Here is a 19,142-nt window from a genome sequence, read left to right as displayed (position 1 = left end):
TGAGGCTGCAGTAAGCCATGATCGTGCCACTGCACTCCAGCCTGGGAGACAGAGTAAGACTCTCTCAAAAAAAAAAAAGCCTTTTTTTTTTTTGGCTGGTGGTGGTGGTTTTTGTTTGTTTTTAAACCAAGTCACCATACCCACTTCCTGAGACAAATCATGGAGTAGCGTCCACTCATATCAGATTTCTAAGAAATATGGTTGATAAAGTGAGGTAATAACCACTAAGAAGGATGTAAAGCATTCTTTTCAAGCTTCTGTGTAATTTGGGGTGTTCCTATACAACTACATTATCTACTAAAAGTAAAAAAAAGTGGGGGGACACTTTTCTAAACCCTAAAACAAAAACAACTTTACCTGATTATTCAAGTAGACAGTAATATTTTCTCAGGGGTAATTGCCAATTTCCTTCTTTTTGACAGCATGATGATGGCCCCAAAATTTTCTAGAGTGGAGAGAATAAAATGGGATTTTCCCCCCAAAATCCAACATTTCAGGCCCTTCCATACAAACTGCCTTCCTGGCTGCGAGCCCATAGAGAATTTCCAAGTACTGTAAGGCCTTGGGCTTGATAAAGAAAAATTTACAGATGCTTTGCGGCCAAAGGCTGCCTCGAGCAGCAGCAAGTCTGTTTCCACATAAGGCAAGCCACAAACCCACTCTCCCATTACCTTGGGCAAGACAGCAGATGGCAGCCTCCAGGTGGTACAGCAGGAAGACTGCAAGGTGGATTGCACACGAGGAGCAAATTCTAACAAGTGGTGAGATCCTCACCCATGTCACCATCATAGCCACTCTAAACAGAGGACTCACATATTATCCTCATTGAACTAACGAGGAAACCGTGGCTCCCTACGTGGCCCAGCTCCGAGTGGACTCAAACCCAGGTCTGCCCGACCCACAGCCTGCTCTTGACCTCTGATCATCTGGTTAAGAATTAATCAGATAAATAAGGCGGGAACATAGAGAAAAGCCCAGGAAGTGAAGACGAAGTTATGTGACTTGAAGCTAGAGACGAAAAAGAGGAAGATCAGAGGGGGATTAAGGCAACAGGACGCTGGTGTGCACATGAGTCCCCTGGAGAGGCGGGAAACACGCAGATCCCGTCTATCCCATGGAATGGGGTGAGCCTCTGCCTCTCTCAGGCTCCCACGAGTCCGCTTCATGATCTTCAGACCACACTAGCGAGAGCCTGCGGGGAGGGACGGAAGGGTTTCTGGAAGAGTTGCGTCTTAAATGATTTGGGGACAAAGAAGAGAGAAGTTGACAGCCCAAGCCATGGGTTTTAGCATTTTCTTTGGAGGCACAAATCCCTTTAAGAATCTAATAAAAAATACAGATCCTTGCCTCAGAGGAAGGCATGAGCAGGTGACACTGTGAACCGTTTCAAGGGCGCTCAACTCCTGGAAGCACATCCACACCGGATTAGGAGGCCGTAAGTGTTAACATGAGAGAAGCACAAAAATGGGCCCCTCTTAGAAGAAGCAGAAATACACAGTTCCAAAATATGTAAGAGCTCCTACAACTCAATAACAAGAAATCTAACAGCCCAATCTTTTTTTTTTTTGGAGATGGCATCTTGCTGTGTTGCCCAGTCTGGTCTTGAACTCCTGGGCTCAAGCGATCCTCCCACTTTGACCCCCAAAGTGCTAGGATAACCCAAATTTTAAATGAGTTAAAGACTTTAATAGACATGTCTTGGCTGGGGTCAGTGGCTCACACCTGTAATCCTAGCACTTTGGGAGGTTGAGGCAGGGGAATCACCTGAGGTCAGGAGTTCAAGACCAGCCTGGCCAACATGGTGAAACCCAGTCTCTACTAAAATACAAAAATTAGCCGGACGTGATGGTGGGTGCTTGTAATCCCAGCTACTCAGGAGGCTGAGACAGGAGAATCACTTGAACCTGGGAGACAGTGGTTGCAGTGAGCCAAGATCACACCACTGGACTCCAGCCTGGGTGGCTGAGCGAGACTCAATGCCAAAAAAAAAAAAAAAAAAAAAAAAGGCCGGGCGTGGTGGCTCAAGCCTGTAATCCCAGCACTTTGGGAGGCCGAGACGGGTGGATCACGAGGTCAGGAGATCGAGACCATCCTGGCTAACACAGTGAAACCCCGTTTCTACTAAAAAATACAAAAATCTAGCTGGGCGAGGTGGCGGGCGCCTATAGTCCCAGCTACTCTGGAGGCTGAGGCAGGAGAATGGCGTAAACCCGGGAGGCGGAGCTTGCAGTGAGCTGAGATCCGGCCACTGCACTCCAGCCTGGGCGACAGAGCGAGACTCCGTCTCAAAAAAAAAAAATAGATATTTCTCCAAAGACATACAAATGGCCAACATGTATATGAAAAGATGCTCAGTGTCACTAACCATCAGGGAAATGCAAATCAAAATCATGATGAGGTACCATCTCATACCTATTAGGATGGCTGTTATCACAAAAAACAAGACGAGTGTTGATGAGGATGTGGAGAGATTGGAACTTTTGTATACTGTTGGTGGGAATGCAAAGTGCTGCAACCACTATGGAAAACACTACAGAGATTTCTTAAAACATTTAAAATAGAACAGCCATATGATTCAGCAATTCGACTTCTGGGTATTTATCAAAAATCACTGAACTCAAGGTCTTGCCGGGCATGGTGGCTCACACCTGTAATCCCAGCACTTTGGGAGGCTGAGGCAAGTGGAATATTTGAGGCCAGGAGTTCAAGACCAGCCTGGCCAACATGGCAAAAACCCCATCTCTACTAAAAATACCAAAAAAAGACGGGCATGGTGGCCGGTGCCTGTAATCCCAGCTACTTGGGAGGCTCAGGCAGGAGAATCACTTGAATCCAGGAAGTGGAGGTTGCAGTCCATTGCACTCCAGCCTGGGCAACAGAGTGAGACTCCATCTCAAAAAAAAAAAAAAAAAAAAAGGGGAAAGAGATCAAGGTCTTAAAGAGATATTAGCACTTCCATGGTTATTGCAGCATTATTCACAATAGCCAAGATGTGGAAATGACCTAAGTGTCCATCAATGGATAAATGGATAAAGAAAATGTAATATAAATACACAGTGGAATACTATTCAGCCTTAAAAAAAAAAAAAAAAAGATGAAAATCCTGTCATTTGTGACAACATAGATTAACCTACAGCACATTGTGCTAAGTGAAATAAGCCAGGCACGGGTTGACAAATACTGCAGGATTCCAGTTATACAGGTATCTAATTCGACTTCACAGAATTAGAGAGCCAAATGCTGGTTGTCAGGGGCTGCAGTGAGGGGGCAATGAGTTGCTGGTCATTGTGCATAAAGTCTCAATTATGCAAGATAAATAAGTTCCAGAAATCTTCTGTGCAACACTGTCCCTATGGCTAACAATACTGTATTATATACTTAAAAGTTTAAGAGGGGCTGGGTGCGGTGGCTCACTCCTGTAATCCCAGCACTTTGGGAGACCAAGGAGGGCAGATCACTTGAGTTCAGGAGGTCAAGACCAGCCTGGCCAACATGGTGAAACCCTGTCTCTACTAAAAATACAAAAACTAGCCGATGTGGTGGCGCATGCCTGTAATCCCAGCTACTGGGGAGGCTGAGGCACGAGAATCGCTTGAACCCGGGAAGCGGAGTTTGCAGTGAGCTGAGATTGCGCCACTGCATTCCAGCCTGGGCAACAGGGCAAGACTCTGTCTCCAAAAAAAAAAAAAAAAAAAAAGATTTAAAAATGAAAACAGGGGCTGGTTGTTGTGGCTCATGTCTGCAATCCCAGCATTTTGGGAGGCCAAGGCGGACGGATTGCTGAGTTTGAGACCAGCCTGGGCAACACAGCAAAACCTCATCTCTACTAGAAAAAAATACAAAAATTAGCCAGGCATAGTGGTGGGTGCCAGCTAATCAGGAGGCTGAGGCCTGAGAATAGCTTGAATCCAGGAGGTGGAGGTTGCAGTGAGCCGAGATTGTGCCATTGCACTCCAGCCTGGATGACAGAGCAAGACTCTGTTTAAAAAAAAAACAAAAACACTGAAAACAGGAGGTAGAAACATGAGTGATCAACTAGTCCAGTTCTCTCTCACAAATGCACCTTAGAAGTACCCAGGAACCCGCACACGGCCCCCAGAGGGTGGTGGTGCTGGGCCTTCAGTCCAGTTTGTCTGAGGCCCAAGCCCCAACCTCATCATTCTCCTCGATCAAGAGGCCTGTAGAGATGAAAAGCCATCCACAAACCCCAATCCTCACCACACACAATAGGTTGCATCCCTTTACCCTTTTGTCTTGGAAAGAAGCTTATAATTCTGAAAGTGGGTGGACACCCTGGTGTGAGCCCCCATTCCAGCCAGGAGGGGAGGACACAGCAACCTTCATGGTTAGGGGCAAGTTCAAGGAATCAGAGAGCTCCTCCAGCCTCTCGCCAGATGCCCTCACACCCTCGCCTTCTCGGAGGGTAACTCAGGACTCTCCCAGCAGCCTTGACAACTCCTACTCCTGCCACCACGCCGAGGCTACTGGGTTCGAGTCCATCCCTACCCCGCATGGCCAGAACCCTGGCCTTTCTCTATGCTGCCGGCCTGACGCCAGTTGGCAGCAGGAAGAACAAGCCAACCAGATCCACTGCAGACCACTGAGTTCGTTTCATGACAACTCAGCACACAAGAAGTCCAACTGCAGTTACAGATCCTCTCTTTTTAAAAAGGGTTCTTCCTAGGACTCCACTAAAAAGACCTGCTTTCCCAGATCTGAAGAATGGCCTGGCATGCCAAGTGCTCAGGGTACAGGGAGAGCATGTTTGTTGAGAGGGCAACTGCCTGCTGAGGTCCTCGGCCACATAAGCACACCTATCCACTGAGTGGTGCAGAAGCTGCTCGTGTCGCCTCCTCCTGCACCGCCTGCTTGCTATATTCCTGACACCTGACCAGCCCTGGGCCTGATGGCCCACGATAAAATAGTCAGATAGGATTAATAGTCAGCCTTGTTGATCAGCTCCCAGAATGGGGAGGGTGCCTGGCTAGCTTTGATCTCTAAGTCCACTGGCCCCACGTGGACGTTCCAGGTCTATGAAACCATCTGCTGAACGGCTTTCATGTCGGAGACACCTATTGAAATGCCAAGTACTCCTGGGAGGGCCTCCTCTCATCCCCTAGTTCCCTGCACCTACCTGGCTGGACTGGAGACAATCTGCCCAGGAGGAAGAGGCTGAATGGAGGTGTTAGAGAGAAGAGGACTCCCAAAGGAGATGTTGTCTACAGCCTGCTCCAAGGCAACAAAAGCCTCAGCCAGTAGCCAAGTGATTTGAAGAAATGGTTTTACAAAACCTCAAGGTGGGTCCAGATCAGGTCAGGGCTCGAGGTCAGAGACGGGCTTGGGTAAGGTGGGAAATCAAGCACAGACGCCTACACATGGAAGGGCCCCTTGGCCCTGTTCCCACCCCGGGGATTCAAACACAAGGCCAATGTTTTGAAAAATATAAAATTTTAATAAAGGCTACATCTCTTAATTACAATAATTATTGTACCAAGTCGTTTTCCTTAAATGAACTCTTTATAATGCATAATTTACAGTATAAGTAGAACAAAATGGCATGACAAAAGTCATTGAGTACAAGACTTGTAATAAAAAGGCATAAAATATATTTATACATAAACCCCTTTCAAAAAACAAGGGAAAGCTTGAGCCCTCAATATAGGGCGACACACGGAGCGGGTGACCGTGCAGGTACAGGTACTGTACTGATTTAAAGTCAAGCACTAGAGATAGTGGATTAATACTCTTTTGCCGTACACTATATACAGATGTATAGTACAAGTAACAATGGCAAACAGAATGTACAGATTAACTTAACACAAAAACCCGAACATCAAAATGAAGGTGTCTGGAGGAAAGGTGCTGCTGGGTCTCCCTACAACTGTTCATTTTCTTTGCGGGGTACGGGGTAGTTCCTGAATGGCTGTGGTCCAATGACTAATGTAAAACAAAAACAGAAACAAAAAAAAACAAGGAACTGTCGTTTCCACAAAGCACAGCGGCAGTGATTCTAGCAGGCCTCAGCCATGGGGCCCTGGGCCTGGGGAGGCTACATGAGGTGGAGCCTCAGTCACAGGATCAACCTGGGGCCCCAAGGAGCGGGGTTCCCTGCCTCTCCCTCTGCATCCCATCCAACACAACCCCCAAAATGTTGATGATGATGCAACATGGTCAACCCTCAAGACCTTTAAGACAAAACAGAGCAGCATAGGAAAAAAAAAAAAAAAATGCACCAATTTCTGCGTGTGTCAATGGTAGGGCACCATTTTAAAAAGTCTGTCTTCACTTGGAGGGACGTAGTGCAAAGCATAATTCCTCTGTTAGTGAAGAAACCATGAACGCACTCCAAGCTCAACTCCTAAGTTTAGTCAGAACAATTAAAACTTCCTCTCTCCCCCTTCCAAGTTTAAAGCAGCATATCCATAAACTGGGGATGGGGGAAATCAACTGTTCTATAAATATCAGTAAGGATTCCCATTCAGGTAAGCTATACAGTTTCTCTTAGTTTATGGATTTCAGATCCCTAGGAAGTCATATATTATGTATGGCAGTCTCTCAAATACAGGCAGCATCTTCAATAGCCAAGAGTGGTCATGTTTTTAATAAATAGTTCAGGCTTTTCTCATCTCAGTCAGTACCCAGCTCATGAATCATGAAAATCAACCTCCCCCCGCCCTCCCGAAGGCCCACTGGCCTATTCTTCCTTAGACTTTGTCTTCTTCATTGGTTTAATTTTCCTTCAAAATGTTTTGTCGCAGTTGCTCATGGCCAAGCCAGTTCACAAGAGCTTCGGGCTCCAACAGTTCACCAAAGCCAGACCCCCAAGGCTCAATCGATCCGCTCCACTTTGCCCAGAATCCGGCCTTCATACATCGGGAGCACCGTCTCATCCTCCCAGATCTCCTCAAACACCGCTCCACAGGCAAACTCGTCGCTTGCCTTTTTGAAGTAATACCTTAAAAGGAAAACCAGAAAAGCTTCTTGGTAAACTGCATTTTCCACATTGTTGAAAAGAAAAGCATGCCAACATGGAGGCCTGAGGTATCCTAGGAATTTGCTATGGCAGGTGTGCATATACACTGTTGCCCATATCTGCTTTAAGATGGCAACTGGGACTTGGCCACACCACAAGAAGCAGGTGGGCCGAGATGACGAAGGCCGGGCACCCACTGAGCAGCAGCCTGGGCTGGACCTGCCACCTGCAATCTTCAGCCCAGCACCTCTGCTATCTCCTAACACACATACACTGTGAAAAACAGACCTGCTTTTCCCCCACGACCTCCTTCAGCAGCGGGGTGGAGGAGGGAAGGGAAGGACAAATGCCTGCAGTTAATTTGCAGCAGCAGCCAAGCAGGTCCTTCAAAGAGACTCCGGACTATCTCTAGGTTCAGCCACATCCTGAACCCACCAGCTGGAGAGCCAGGACCTGCAGGAGTCTGTGAACCCACCACCTGGAGAGGCGGAAGCTGCCGAAGTCTGTGAAAGGCTGAATTCCAGATGCTTTAGCAGTCCGGAGGCCTCTCGGCCTTCCCCTCCTCCAGGGCCCAAGTGCAACACTCCTGGATGGCCCTGGCACAGCCACACAGGAGGCAAGCCACCCCAGCGCAGCTTCCCAGGGCCGAACAGACGGCACAGGCCCCATGATGCCCTCCCCTCTTCTCCCCATTTCCAGGCCTCTTCTCCCATCCCACCCCTCCAGGGTCAAACACCAAAGGCCCTTCTATTATGCCCGTTGATTAAAGGCTCCTTTTATCCCTCCCCAGCATTCTTTCTTCTGAGGCTGTTTAATTGTACAGATGCAAATGCCTGGCCTCTCTCAGGAGCGCCACATTCGGAAACAACTGCTGTCCTCTTGGGCCAGGCCCACCCCCAAGCCCCTTCTGAGGAAATTAAGCGAGGGCCTCTTCCTTCCCTGTCCCCAGCCAAGGGAGACCCCTCAGAGGGATTAAACTTGCCCCTGCAAGCTGTCATTTCCAGCCCATAAAGGCCACTCACAGAGGGAAGGTCACAGTCCCCTGGGGGGATGGGAGAACCTTTCAAACATTTAATTGTGTCTCAGGGTTATGGTTGGGCTTTGTTTTTGTCTTTTCCCTTTAAAAAAAAAAAAAAAAAATAACTCCCCTTGGTTAGAGCTCAATTTTTTTCCTCTTTAATAAAGGCAAGCCAAATACTTTCGTAGGAGATAAGGCTAAACACAGTGAACAGCTGGGTTTAGTCAAGGTTCTTTGTTTTTAGCATTCCTGACCCAGCTAATGCACTGGGGTGAACAACGGCATGGCTCTGACTGGGCAGCACTGAAGACACTTCATGTTAAGGGGTCAAAATTCTTGGGGGAGCATGAGAGGAGACAGGGAGAAAATGGGGAGGGGCTCTGTGCACAGGAGACCTGGGATAGTGGGGGGAAAAGTCACTTTTCCACGTAAGAGGCTCAAACCTCCACGCCACCCTCCGTCAGACCCCTTTGGCCCCAGCTCCCCCAGCTCCGACCCCTCTGGGGTTTACCAAGTTGGGCTTTCACAGCATGTCTGAGCAAACACGCAGTGACCTTTTACATAATTGCAACCTCCTCCAGAGAGGAGAGAGGCCACATTCTCTGGGCCCCACCCCCAGGACTTCAAACACACTGCACTGCCCTCATTTTCTCCAAGAAACAGGCTTTTCCACTGCAACATGCTTTATGTGGCAAACTTTGCTTTCTTCTGACATCTGGCACCAATAGCGTCTGGCGCGTCTGAAGGGACTGTTTGCTTTTTGAACCCCTGCCATGTTGAGATTACTCAACGCATCCCAGGTCCCCCTACCTCCCACCCTTGCTCCACGGCCCCAACCTCACTGGGTCTTTTTTTATTTTTTTGAAGGGGGATGTATTTGTACAAATTGAGATGTTGGAGCACCAGCCCTGCTGGGAGGGTGAGGCATGACACCCTGTGTCCCTGTCCCACCCCAGGAGGGCACTGAGTCCAGCTCAGGCCCTGCAGAGATAAGGCGGCTGGGAGGGCCTTCCCACAGCCTGATGCACTCAGGAAAGAACTGGAGAGGATCGGAGGGTTGACCATTTGTGCAAGTCTTTGTGCATTAAAGGGGGGGCCAGAGCTTCAAAGCCAGGCTTATTAACTGTGCCTCAGGGAGAAAAAAAAAATCAGAGCCAGATGTGGCCAGAGCAGCTGAGGGAGGCACCTTCCCCGCAAGCTTATGCCAGCGCCACATGGCTCTTCTCCGAGGTCACCTACAGTTCCACTCAAAGTCCAGCCGAGACAAAGCCAAGATCAAAATGAATCCCCAGAGGGGCACACTTGTGTCATTAGTTTCACCTTGTGTCTTTTCAAGATAAAAGCAGAAGCAGCAGCAGCCAGGCCTGTTCCCCCATCCCTTTGATACCTTTTCACAATTGTCTCCACCCAGGTGTAAAAGGGAATATCCAGGCCCAGCAACACGCCCTGCTGGCCAGTCACCTCCAGGGGCTCAGTCCAACCTCCATCCCCTCCCCCCACAAAGAGGGGCTCACCTTGAGCCCCCGCCCGAACTAACTCCCAGATGAAGGTGGCTGGTAAAACTACACAGGGCCTGCTCTAGAGGGGAGGGTGTCTCAGAGCCCTGCAGGTGGACTCATTCCCATCCAGGAGCCCATATGCCCGCCTGGCAGGTCACCAAGTGCTATTCAGAGTTTTCCACTCACACCCCTGGCCCTGGTGGCAGCAATGGGTTCACACCTGGGCATAGACTGTGGTCCTGTACAGGGTCCATGGCACACAGCTGAGGAGTTGGAACTCTCTCGGGTGTAGACCCCAGAGTGAGCCCCTGCTTAAACCAGGGTGCCCCTATCTCACCCTTGTGCCAGCCTGGAGCCCTAAACCTGAGACAGAACTGGAGCAGAAGCCACAGGTTCTCTTGGGCTGCAGGCCATGGAGAAGGGCAAGGGAGGACTCGGGATGAACGGAGGCAGTCATCACCTGCTGTTAGGAGGAAGTGGTCAAGAGAAGGAATGGCCTACGGCTGGCCCTCATGCTCCTCAGCTCTTGAACCCTCTCAAGGGCCCTAAAAGGTCAGCATGGACCTGCTCAAGGGCACCTCCGTCCACTCTGCAGACAAGGTGAGGACACCAGCAAGTTCCCTTCCTGAAGCCCCTGCAGGGGAGAAGGCAACAAAGCGCAGGCCCGGGCAGGAGGAGTGGACCGCCCTGTTCACCCTGTGCCCACTCACAGGTCCAGCCCCTTCTTTGTTATGGACAAAGGCGCATCCCTGCTTCTAATGGCCCATAAAACCCAGGGAGGCTCTTCAGGTGGAAAGGCAGACTGAGAAAAACATGGAGGACCTTTCCTCGGCATGATTCCTGACTATTTGGAGCCTTCAATGTGAGGGTCTCTCCTAAACTCAAGGCAGGAGGGTGGCGCTTCCAGACCCTCCCCCCAATCAGCCTGCCTGTCCCTCTTTTTTGTCCCTGCTCCCCGCTCGCCCACAAGCCCTTCGATTGCAGGTAAAGCCTCTGCAGTGCGGCCTGAGCCCCACTCTCCTCCTGTCAGAGCAAGCGGCTGCTCCTTTTCTCCTCAGTCTGGTTCACCTGGTGGAAAGAGCCTGGCCAGGTCCCCCAGAGAACCCTCCATGCAGCGTCCCTCTTGTGGCTGCTGCTTCGTTGTTCTGCTAGTGGTGAGGGGAGAGAAGAAATGAGAAGGAGCCTCCCCCAGTGCCTGCTGAGCCCCCTTCCACCCTGCCCCGCCCAGGTCTGCTCAGCCAGGGGAGCTGCTCCAGGCTCTGGCTCTTGGTTCTGAGCAAACAAACTGAAAGCAGAAAAAAGCCACAGGACTCTTACCTATAATTTCCCTTTTTGCTGAGCTGCTCTTTAAAGTGGCCCAGGGTCAAGCTCTGAGCCTTCAGCATCCTCCGGTATGGAATTTCTTCCCCACAGAAAAAGTAAGTGACAACCAACTCACTGGCCTGGAGCGCATGGACACCTGCCAGTTTCTTTGGCTCTTTGTGACTGAAAATAAGATGGAATGGAACAAGTTCAGCATTTTAAAGCAGACACACATCTAAAGCAAACACACACGTGCGCACATGTGCGTAAGTGACAGGGTATCCAAACACTAGGGTTGCAGTTAAAAGTGGGGGCTGGGGCAGAGCCCCACATCCCAGAGGCAGGCAGCTCTGGGGAACACACAGTCCAAGCCCACATGCTCTGCATGGAGCATGCGGAAAAGGATGATTTCCTTGTGGTTGTACGAACTGGTATCGCTTTCCCCACTGCCACCAAATGAAGGTACACAGCTGCCTCGTTCAGGTTACCATAAATGGGGTGCTTCCCCAAGAAGATGAGAGAAGAGAAAATTATCAGAGAGATGCCGGGTCTCACCTGGACTGGTGAGTGCTAAAGAGACAAACCCAGAGCAGGACACCTTTGGGATTGCATAAACTCAGAACGCCTGAAGCCCACCCCTTATTCCAGCAGAATGAGAACAACTAACCCCCGGGGGGTAGCCCACAGTCATATCCATGTCCCCATTTATTCTGAGATTTTGTAGAGTAGCCTGAAAAAAAAGCTGCTAGGCTGGGCGTGGTGGCTCACGCCTGTAATCCCAGTACTTTGGGAGGCTGAGGTGGGCAGATCACTTGAGGCCAGGAGTTCGAGACCAGCCTAGCCAACATGGTGAAACCCTATCTCTACTAAAAAAAAAAAAAAAAAAAAAATGAGCTGGGCATGGTGGTGGGCGACTGCAATCCCAGCTACTCGGGACACTGAGGCAGGAGAATGGCATGAACCCGGGAGATGGAGCTCGCACTGAGCCGAGATCGCGCCACTGCACTCCAGCATGGGCGACAGAGCGAGACTCTGTCTCCAAAAAAAGAAAAAAAAGCGGCTGGCCCAGACCCAGACGGCTGGCCCACTTAGGGTCAACCAACTGAAACAATGAAAGGATCCAGGGTAGTGACCTACTGAGGACTTCAAACACTGCTCACTGCTCACTGCTCAGGATGAAGACACCGAAAGAAAACTTTCTCCGGACCATTTCAGATCTCTTTAGCAGATTTCTTTTTAATTGCACCACCCAGTAACTAAACTGAGCAGGCTTCTCAATCTACTTTGAATGAGACTAAATTTACAGAAAGAATCGCTGCCCAATTTGGGGGAAGATATTCTGTCTTCTCCACGCAAAAACACAAGGATGGTCCCCTCCATCTCTGCCACAGTGGAGAATGACCCTTCTGCTCAGGGGTGACAAATGTTTTCAGTACTACTAACTTGCAAGTTGAATGGGGGCAACTTTTCCAGCTGAATTTGAGGTCCCTTCTACCGTTCTAATGGCTTCGTGTCCCAGCTTTTGATTTGTGTACGACCAAAAAAACTTTCGCTATGATGCATTTGTCAGTAGGACACGATGGCCACATCTGTGTTTACTGTTCCTCATCACTAGCACTAAAATCAAGGTGATTTTAAACACCAAAAAAAGTTTCCCGAAAATGAAACTCCAGATAGCGAATACGCTGAAACATAAACCACTCGGCAGATCTCAGTAATGCCAGGTAAAGACACTCACTCTTCTGGAGCCAGGCTTGTATTGGAGAAGGGCGTGGCTCCCGCCTGAACAGTGGCCGAGTGATTCCTGTCCCTCTGCTGACTGGCCACACAGCACCTAAGGACACAGCCAGGGCGAGGGATTTAGAGGTGCACTGTTGTCCCCAGAGCAATTGAGGAGCAGACAGAAAATTACTCTTTGGCCTCCTGAAGAGACATGAACCCGACTTCCATCCCTATGGAAACCCAACCAAGACCCTGGGTTAACAGTGACTGAAGAGGCCGGGAAGACATCTTGGAACAGCCGTTCTAAGCCCCTCTGGGGGCCCAGGATGGGACACTCTTAGCCCTAGCAAAGGGCTGAGGACTCTTGTTCCTCCATCTCATAGCTTCTTATACGCTCAACTAACCAGCCTTAAACAATCAAGACATTTGTAAGAAATGGCATTTGTAAGGAATGACTGAAATTCATTCTCCCAATTCTAGGCATGACTTGCCTCACAGATCCTGGCTTAACTCTGGTAGAATGAACATAACTGAAGGGAACCATTTCTAGAAGCTGGAAAGGAGAAGCTTACTCATCCATAAGCAATTCTTCCTCTTATGGGAGGGTTTGAGACCCAGGCAGAGAGGCCCTCCCCATTAGCCACAGACCAGGTCACCACCCAAACCTAATCCCTGCCCCAACCTAGGATCCCTCACTTTCACTCACCGCTGCTTTGGGGGCTTCGACACCTCAGCCAGCCTGCGACAGGCCTCCTCCAGCTGAGCCAGAGTGTTGGGTGGTGTCAGGGGAGGCATAGCAGGGTCCTGGGTGAACAGGTGGGCACGGGGGGTGGTACGGGGGTGCGCGCTGTTGCCCCCCCACAGATGGTGCCGGCTGGCTCGTTCGCCTGGAGACGAGCGGGCAGACTCCAAGGGGTAGGCCTTTTTTGTGCTTTGGGCACTAAACAAGGAATGAGCAGAGAGAAAACAGAAGGAAAGAAACCGGGTTAGAAGAACTGGAAAATGTGACTTCAATAGAAACTTGTCTATTCTGCTCAGAGGGAGAGAGAAGAAAAAAATAACTACCATAACACGAACAGGGGTCAGTGCCAAAACATGACATTTTTGTGGTCTGCTCAGTCCAACGTTTAATATTAAGATGGCAGGAGCAAATAGTCACATTTGTATTCGGCGGACTGCAAAAACAGCCATTCCCACAATACCTCCGTACTGAGTGCCCATGACCCTCGCGGCCGCGGCGGAGGCAAGCGGTGTTTACCTATGGGGCTTGGGCTTGCTCTGCCGCTCACTCTCCAGCATCCACTGCCAGACATCCTGCGACCTGTCTCCTTCCTCCCGGGGAAGTTGCATGGCCCCAGCTCCGCCGGGGGCCCCTCCTTCCCTGGCGGGCAGGGCCAGGCCCGGCTCCGTGCCTTTCCCATTGCGTTTGGGCAAGGTACTGCCTCTGCTGCCGCTGTGGGGAACCAAGAACCACACCCAACCCAGAGACCTGGTTAAATCTCCGGGACTCCTAGAATCAGACAATTCAGCAAGTGGCGGGGTGGTGACACGAAAATCCCATGCACCTGCTCCCCACACCCTCACCCGGCCGTGCCCTCTGCCGCCCTCTTAGAAACTAAACACCTGCGATGCGGCTCCCACCTCACACCTGCCCATGGACCTGGCTGGTCCGTCCGGCACTTACCCAAACTGCTCGCCGGGCGTGGTTTCCAAGGCCTTGGGGTGGCTTCTGCATTTCGAGTAGCAGTAATACTCGGGACCCCCAGGGCAGAAGCAGTGCACCCGCTGCGTGGCCTCCGCCTCGATCTCCTCCTTGGTCTTGGGGACGGCGTGGTGGTGGATGTAGTGGTGGTGGACATGCTTCGTCGTCTGCTTGGTCACAAAGCCCTTGCCCCCGAGGAGGGGACAAGCGCCCGGCGAGGCGGCCGCAGGAGGCAGCTTGCCACCGGGCGGGAGCAGGGAGTGGTACTGCGAATGGTGGTGGTGGTGGTGGTCCGGAGAGCGGGAGCGGGGGCTATAGCGGCCTACGCCCGGGGACTGGCAGCCAGGGGTCTTGAGGACCCTGGACAGGTGATCGTCCAGTATCGTCTGGGGGTCTTCCTCATAGCTGCCGGAGGGCAGTAGGGAGAGGGGGTGCTGCGTGGGCGCCCCCTCCCGAGAACTGAGTGTGAGCTCGGAGCCCTCCTTCTCTTCATCCTGAAAGGGAAGACGTCAGAAGGGGAAGTGACCCAGGAAGCAGGGAGGCCCGAGGCCCTGGGCTTGCAACATAAGGCCCCCTTCGCAGGAGCACATACACCCATGTGCACGCCCACAGCCACGCCTATGCGCGCGCACACACAGGCCCACCTATAAAAGCACATATCCACACGCATGCGCACACCCACACGCAACACACGTACATGCGCACGCAGCACACACGCATGCACACACCCACAAGCAGCCCACACGCATGCGCATGCTCATACATGCGCGTGCGCGCACGCCGTGGACGGAAGCAGGGAGAGGGCCTAGGCCGCATTACCTCTCGAATCTGCTGCAGGCGCTCCTCCAGGCTGTGGCGGCTCTCCAACTCCAGCTTCAGCTTCTCCAGCCTCGAGATCAGCTCAGCTGCAAAGGTGGCGGGTTCCACGGGGGTCATCTCCTTGGGCAGGCGGTGGGTTCTCTACAGGAAGTGGAAAGAAAAGGGAGGAGGCACGTTCAGCAGGCCGGACGAGCGGTGGCTTGGCCGGAGCTTCCCGCACCGGTCGCTGCATACCGCAAACCCATGTTCGGGTGGAGAGTGGATGGCAAGGCGGCCTGGGCTGCTCGGGACTTTTATGCGCTAACGCCATGGCCTCATGGAGAGCCATGGTCCCCACCAGCGTTTGCCTTGGGCAGGAGCAGTTGGTCGCACTCTGAGAGGCCCTGCTTGTTCTCTCTGTAGTACAACCAGCCCATCAGTAGCTACTCTGAAGTAGAAAATCTTCAAAGACTGTTGTCAAACATCAAAAAAAAAAAAAAAAAAAAAAAAGGCAGCCCTCTGAGGTAGGGAGGGGAGAGACCAACTCAAGGAATAAAAAGTAGAATCTAAACAGAAAGGGAGTTGAAAATTTAAAAAAATAAGATTGGAAAGGAGGTGGGAGGGAGGAAAGCGGGGGGGAAAGGGAGTCAAACGGCCTGGATCAGAGAAGAAGTGGTAATTTATTTCCTGGCCGCACACTGCGCACCTTTGAGGTGGTGTTGTCTCAACACTGTCCTCGATCTCCCTCGTTTTTCTCCTTCCCTCCTCCCCCTCTCTTTGTACAGAAAATGAAGAAAGCTGCTGCAGGCTAGTAGCAGAACACTGCTGAGCTTGGCTGCCTGAAGCTGATCTATCAAGGGAAAAGGGAACATCTCCAAATCAAGTGCAGAATATAAAAAGGCACTGAGTACGCCTGCCAAAAGCAGCAAACAGAGAGAACCCCTGCTGCCCAGCTTTCTGTCCTTTTCCTGTCATCTCGCTCCCCCCACCCAACCCCCCACCTCTCCAGTTGTTCTACCTCCTTCTTCCTAATCTCCCTCTTCCTTGGCTCCTTTGGGGTGGGGCGGGGGGAGCAGAAAGCTAACTTGCAAAGGCTAGCATCTCCCCCAGCTGAAAAAGATGGGCCTTGCCACGGCAACCACTTAGCTGCAGAAACTGAGAGGGAGAGAAAGGCTCCTGTGTAGGTGGCCACTCTCACACAGGCTGGCTCCTTGCAGCCCCCGATCAAAGCGCTGCCTGATGGAGAAGGTCGATTTGCACACCCCAGGACAAAATCATCTCATTTACAAGCTTGGGCGATAGAACTTTTCTTTGTTAACACACATATTCCCCAGTCAAAAAAACAATAACAGTATGTCATCAATACTTACTATCTGTGGAGGAGGGAGAATGCTAGAGGTCCTCAGAAAAGCAATTTTAATATGCTAATTTTAAAACAAGGTAAGTGTGCCCTTGTCCGTGTGAGGGGCTTTCAGAGAAGAGCTACAGTTTGTGCACTAATGCAACATGGGTTTAGCAATTCAATGTGTTAATTTTTTAAACACAACATAACCAGACAGACCAATTGGATTCTCTGAAGCTGGCAGGAAGGATTCATAAACACCTGCTGTGAGCTGGGTGCTTTCTTCCCCTCCTTAAAGAAGAGTGTCACTGCAACCTGGATCTGAGGCTCTGGTAAACAGCACAGCCCTAAAATGGGAATGTAGATGGGGAAGTTCTCTTGAGTACAGCCATGTGCTGGCTGCTTTAGCAGGCATGGAAATAAAAGGAGAGGTCCCAGAAAAGCCCTTCATCCACCATCTCAGTCACAGGAAGAAGCTGCTCAGGAGATCCTCACTTCTAAACACTTTGTTCATTCTGCATTTGATAGGCACAGACTCACCAGCAGGTACCAAGCCAAGTTCTGGAGTTGGAAAAGAACAGCTACCCTCCAGGGCTTTAGAAGCCAGGAGGAGAAATGGTCAATCAATACATAAATGAATGACTAAAATCACTGACTAAAATAACTTGGAGTCCTGTGGTTGACACAAGTAGAATGTCCCAGTGAGGAGGGCAGGAGAATGTCCCAAGGAGGCAGAGGTTCCTTATTCTCTCAAATGTTTACTAAGCGCCTATTATGTGTCTGTCCCAAGGGGGCAGAGGTTCCTTATTCATTCACTCAAATGTTTACTGAGCACCTATTATGTGTCTGTCCCAAGGGGGCAGAGGTTCCTTATTCATTCACTCAAATGTTTACTGAGCACTTGTTATGTGTCAGTTAGTGTTATAGTCTCTGTGCATACAGAGGTTAACAGAATAGATAAAACTCCTCCCCTCCCCCCAGAGGGCTTCCATTCTAGTGGAAATACAGTGAGCTCACCAAGCTGTAGTGAAGCATGGATCATCTAGCATTTCTTGGTTTCTGGGAAATAAGTGCTTCAGTTTCTTTCTCATAGGGAATTTTTTTTTTTTTTTTAATTCAGAAAATGCAAAGGTTCAAAAATAGGTCATCAAACCTCTGACATAGTTTGGATGTTTGTCCCCTCCAGATCTCATGTTGAAATATGATCCCCAATGGTGGAAGTGGGTCTAGTGGGAGGTGTTTGGGTGCTTGGTGCCCTCCCTGCAGCAATGAGCAAGTTTTCCCTGTTAGTTCATATGAGATCTGGTTGTTTGAAAGAACATGGCACTGCCCACCTGCCCCCCCAACCCCAGCTTGCTGCTGCTTCCCTGTTACACAGTGGCTCCCCTTCCCCTTGCATTATGATTGAAAGCTCCCTGAAACCTTCACCAGAAGCAGATGTTGGCACCATGCTTCTTGTACAGCCTGCATATCTGTGAACCAAATAAGCCTCTTTTTTTTTTTTTTTTTTTTGAGACTGAGTCTCGCTCTGTCACCCAGGCTGGCGTGCAGCGGCGTGATCTCAGCTCACAACCTCCACCTCCCAGGTTCAAGTGATTCCTCTGCCTTAGCCTCCCAAGTAGCTGGGACTACAGGCGCGCATCACCACACCCAGCTAATTTTGGTATTTTTAGTGGAGGTGGGGTTTCACCATGTTGGCCAGGCTGGTCTCAAACTCCTGACCTAGGGTGATCTGCCCACCTCAGACTCCCAAAGTGCTGAGATTATAGGCATGAGCCACTGCACCCAGCCATAAACCTCTTTTCTTTATAAATTACTCAACCTCAGGTATTCCTTTATAGCGAAACTGATCGATAACCTCATAATCACATTACTGTGCTCACCATCACAACCCAAAAAACATGTAATGCCTATTGTCCAGTTCTTCTTTTTTCTCCCTTTGTTCTAGGGGACCTTAGGGACTGCTCTTTTCTACCGTCCCTATACCTCCCAACTTCCACCTCCCATTCCTTTTCTTTAGGACTCAACATGGCAGAAAACAGCTGTCTCCTCACTCCAGACTGTACTCACCGGGAAATGAGGTAGAGACACTTGACCATTGGCCTTCACACTGCGATGCATTTCTCTCTGGAGCTGTTTCTTACTTCCCACACGATAAGGAGGAATTCCATCTCTAAGGGAAAGAAAAAGAATCCACAGGCTTACAAGGATGTTTAGGCCGGGCGCGGTGGCTCAAGCCTGTAATCCCAGCACTTTGGGAGGCCGAGACGGGCGGATCACGAGGTCAGGAGATCGAGACCATCCTAGCTAATACAGTGAAACCCCGTCTCTACTAAAAAATACAAAAAACTAGCCGGGTGACGAGGCGGGCGCCTGTAGTCCCAGCTACTCGGGAGGCTGAGACAGGAGAATGGCGTGAACCCGGGAGGCGGAGCTTGCAGTGAGCTGAGATCCGGCCACTGCACTCCAGCCTGGGCGGCAGAGCAAGACTCCGTCTCAAAAAAAAAAACAAGGATGTTTTCAGCACATGGGCTACTCTCATATGCCATCCTGAGATCCCGCCGACAGGGTCACATGCTTCCATAGGAGTGTCACATGTCTCCAGATACCATCGGTGTTCCCACAGGGAAGGATCCACCCAAGATCAAATTTAAATCCTGCCCATCAATCATCTATGGAAACTTGGCTCCCTCGGATGCAGGAGCATCGACTTGGAAAGAACCTGGAAAGGTCATCTCTTGGGCTGTTGTCTTAGAACTGGGTTACACTCCAGCCAGCCTAGGCAG

The 19,142-nt window shown here is 50.5% G+C and overlaps 1 protein-coding gene across 7 annotated transcripts in view; it reads right to left on the bottom strand.

Annotated features, from left to right (window-relative positions):
• Positions 1-5,431: 5,431 nt before the first annotated feature.
• AXIN2 (axin 2) overlaps positions 5,432-19,142 on the bottom strand; it is a 33,780-nt gene continuing 20,069 nt past the window's right edge. For 4 of the 7 annotated variants that reach the window (XM_033183926.1, XM_033183923.1, XM_033183925.1 and 1 more), the window contains exons 4-11: positions 18,427-18,529; positions 15,036-15,176; positions 14,199-14,710; positions 13,773-13,967; positions 13,221-13,454; positions 12,531-12,626; positions 10,808-10,975; positions 6,380-6,955 (exon numbers count right to left, since the gene is read on the bottom strand). In XM_033183926.1, coding sequence (XP_033039817.1) covers positions 6,829-6,955; positions 10,808-10,975; positions 12,531-12,626; positions 13,221-13,454; positions 13,773-13,967; positions 14,199-14,710; positions 15,036-15,176; positions 18,427-18,529 — 1,576 coding nt within the window. In that variant the 3' untranslated portion in view covers positions 6,380-6,828. Of the gene's footprint in view, positions 6,956-10,807; positions 10,976-12,530; positions 12,627-13,220; positions 13,455-13,772; positions 13,968-14,198; positions 14,711-15,035; positions 15,177-18,426; positions 18,530-19,142 lie in introns of all 7 variants that reach the window. The other 3 variants (XM_033183924.1, XM_033183928.1, XM_033183929.1) reach the window with 3 other exon arrangements.

This window comes from Trachypithecus francoisi, unplaced genomic scaffold (assembly GCF_009764315.1).
Source record: "Trachypithecus francoisi isolate TF-2019V2 unplaced genomic scaffold, Tfra_2.0 Lachesis_group20, whole genome shotgun sequence".
Classification (NCBI taxonomy): domain Eukaryota; kingdom Metazoa; phylum Chordata; class Mammalia; order Primates; family Cercopithecidae; genus Trachypithecus; species Trachypithecus francoisi.
This window is presented reverse-complemented; position numbering and strand designations above follow the sequence as displayed.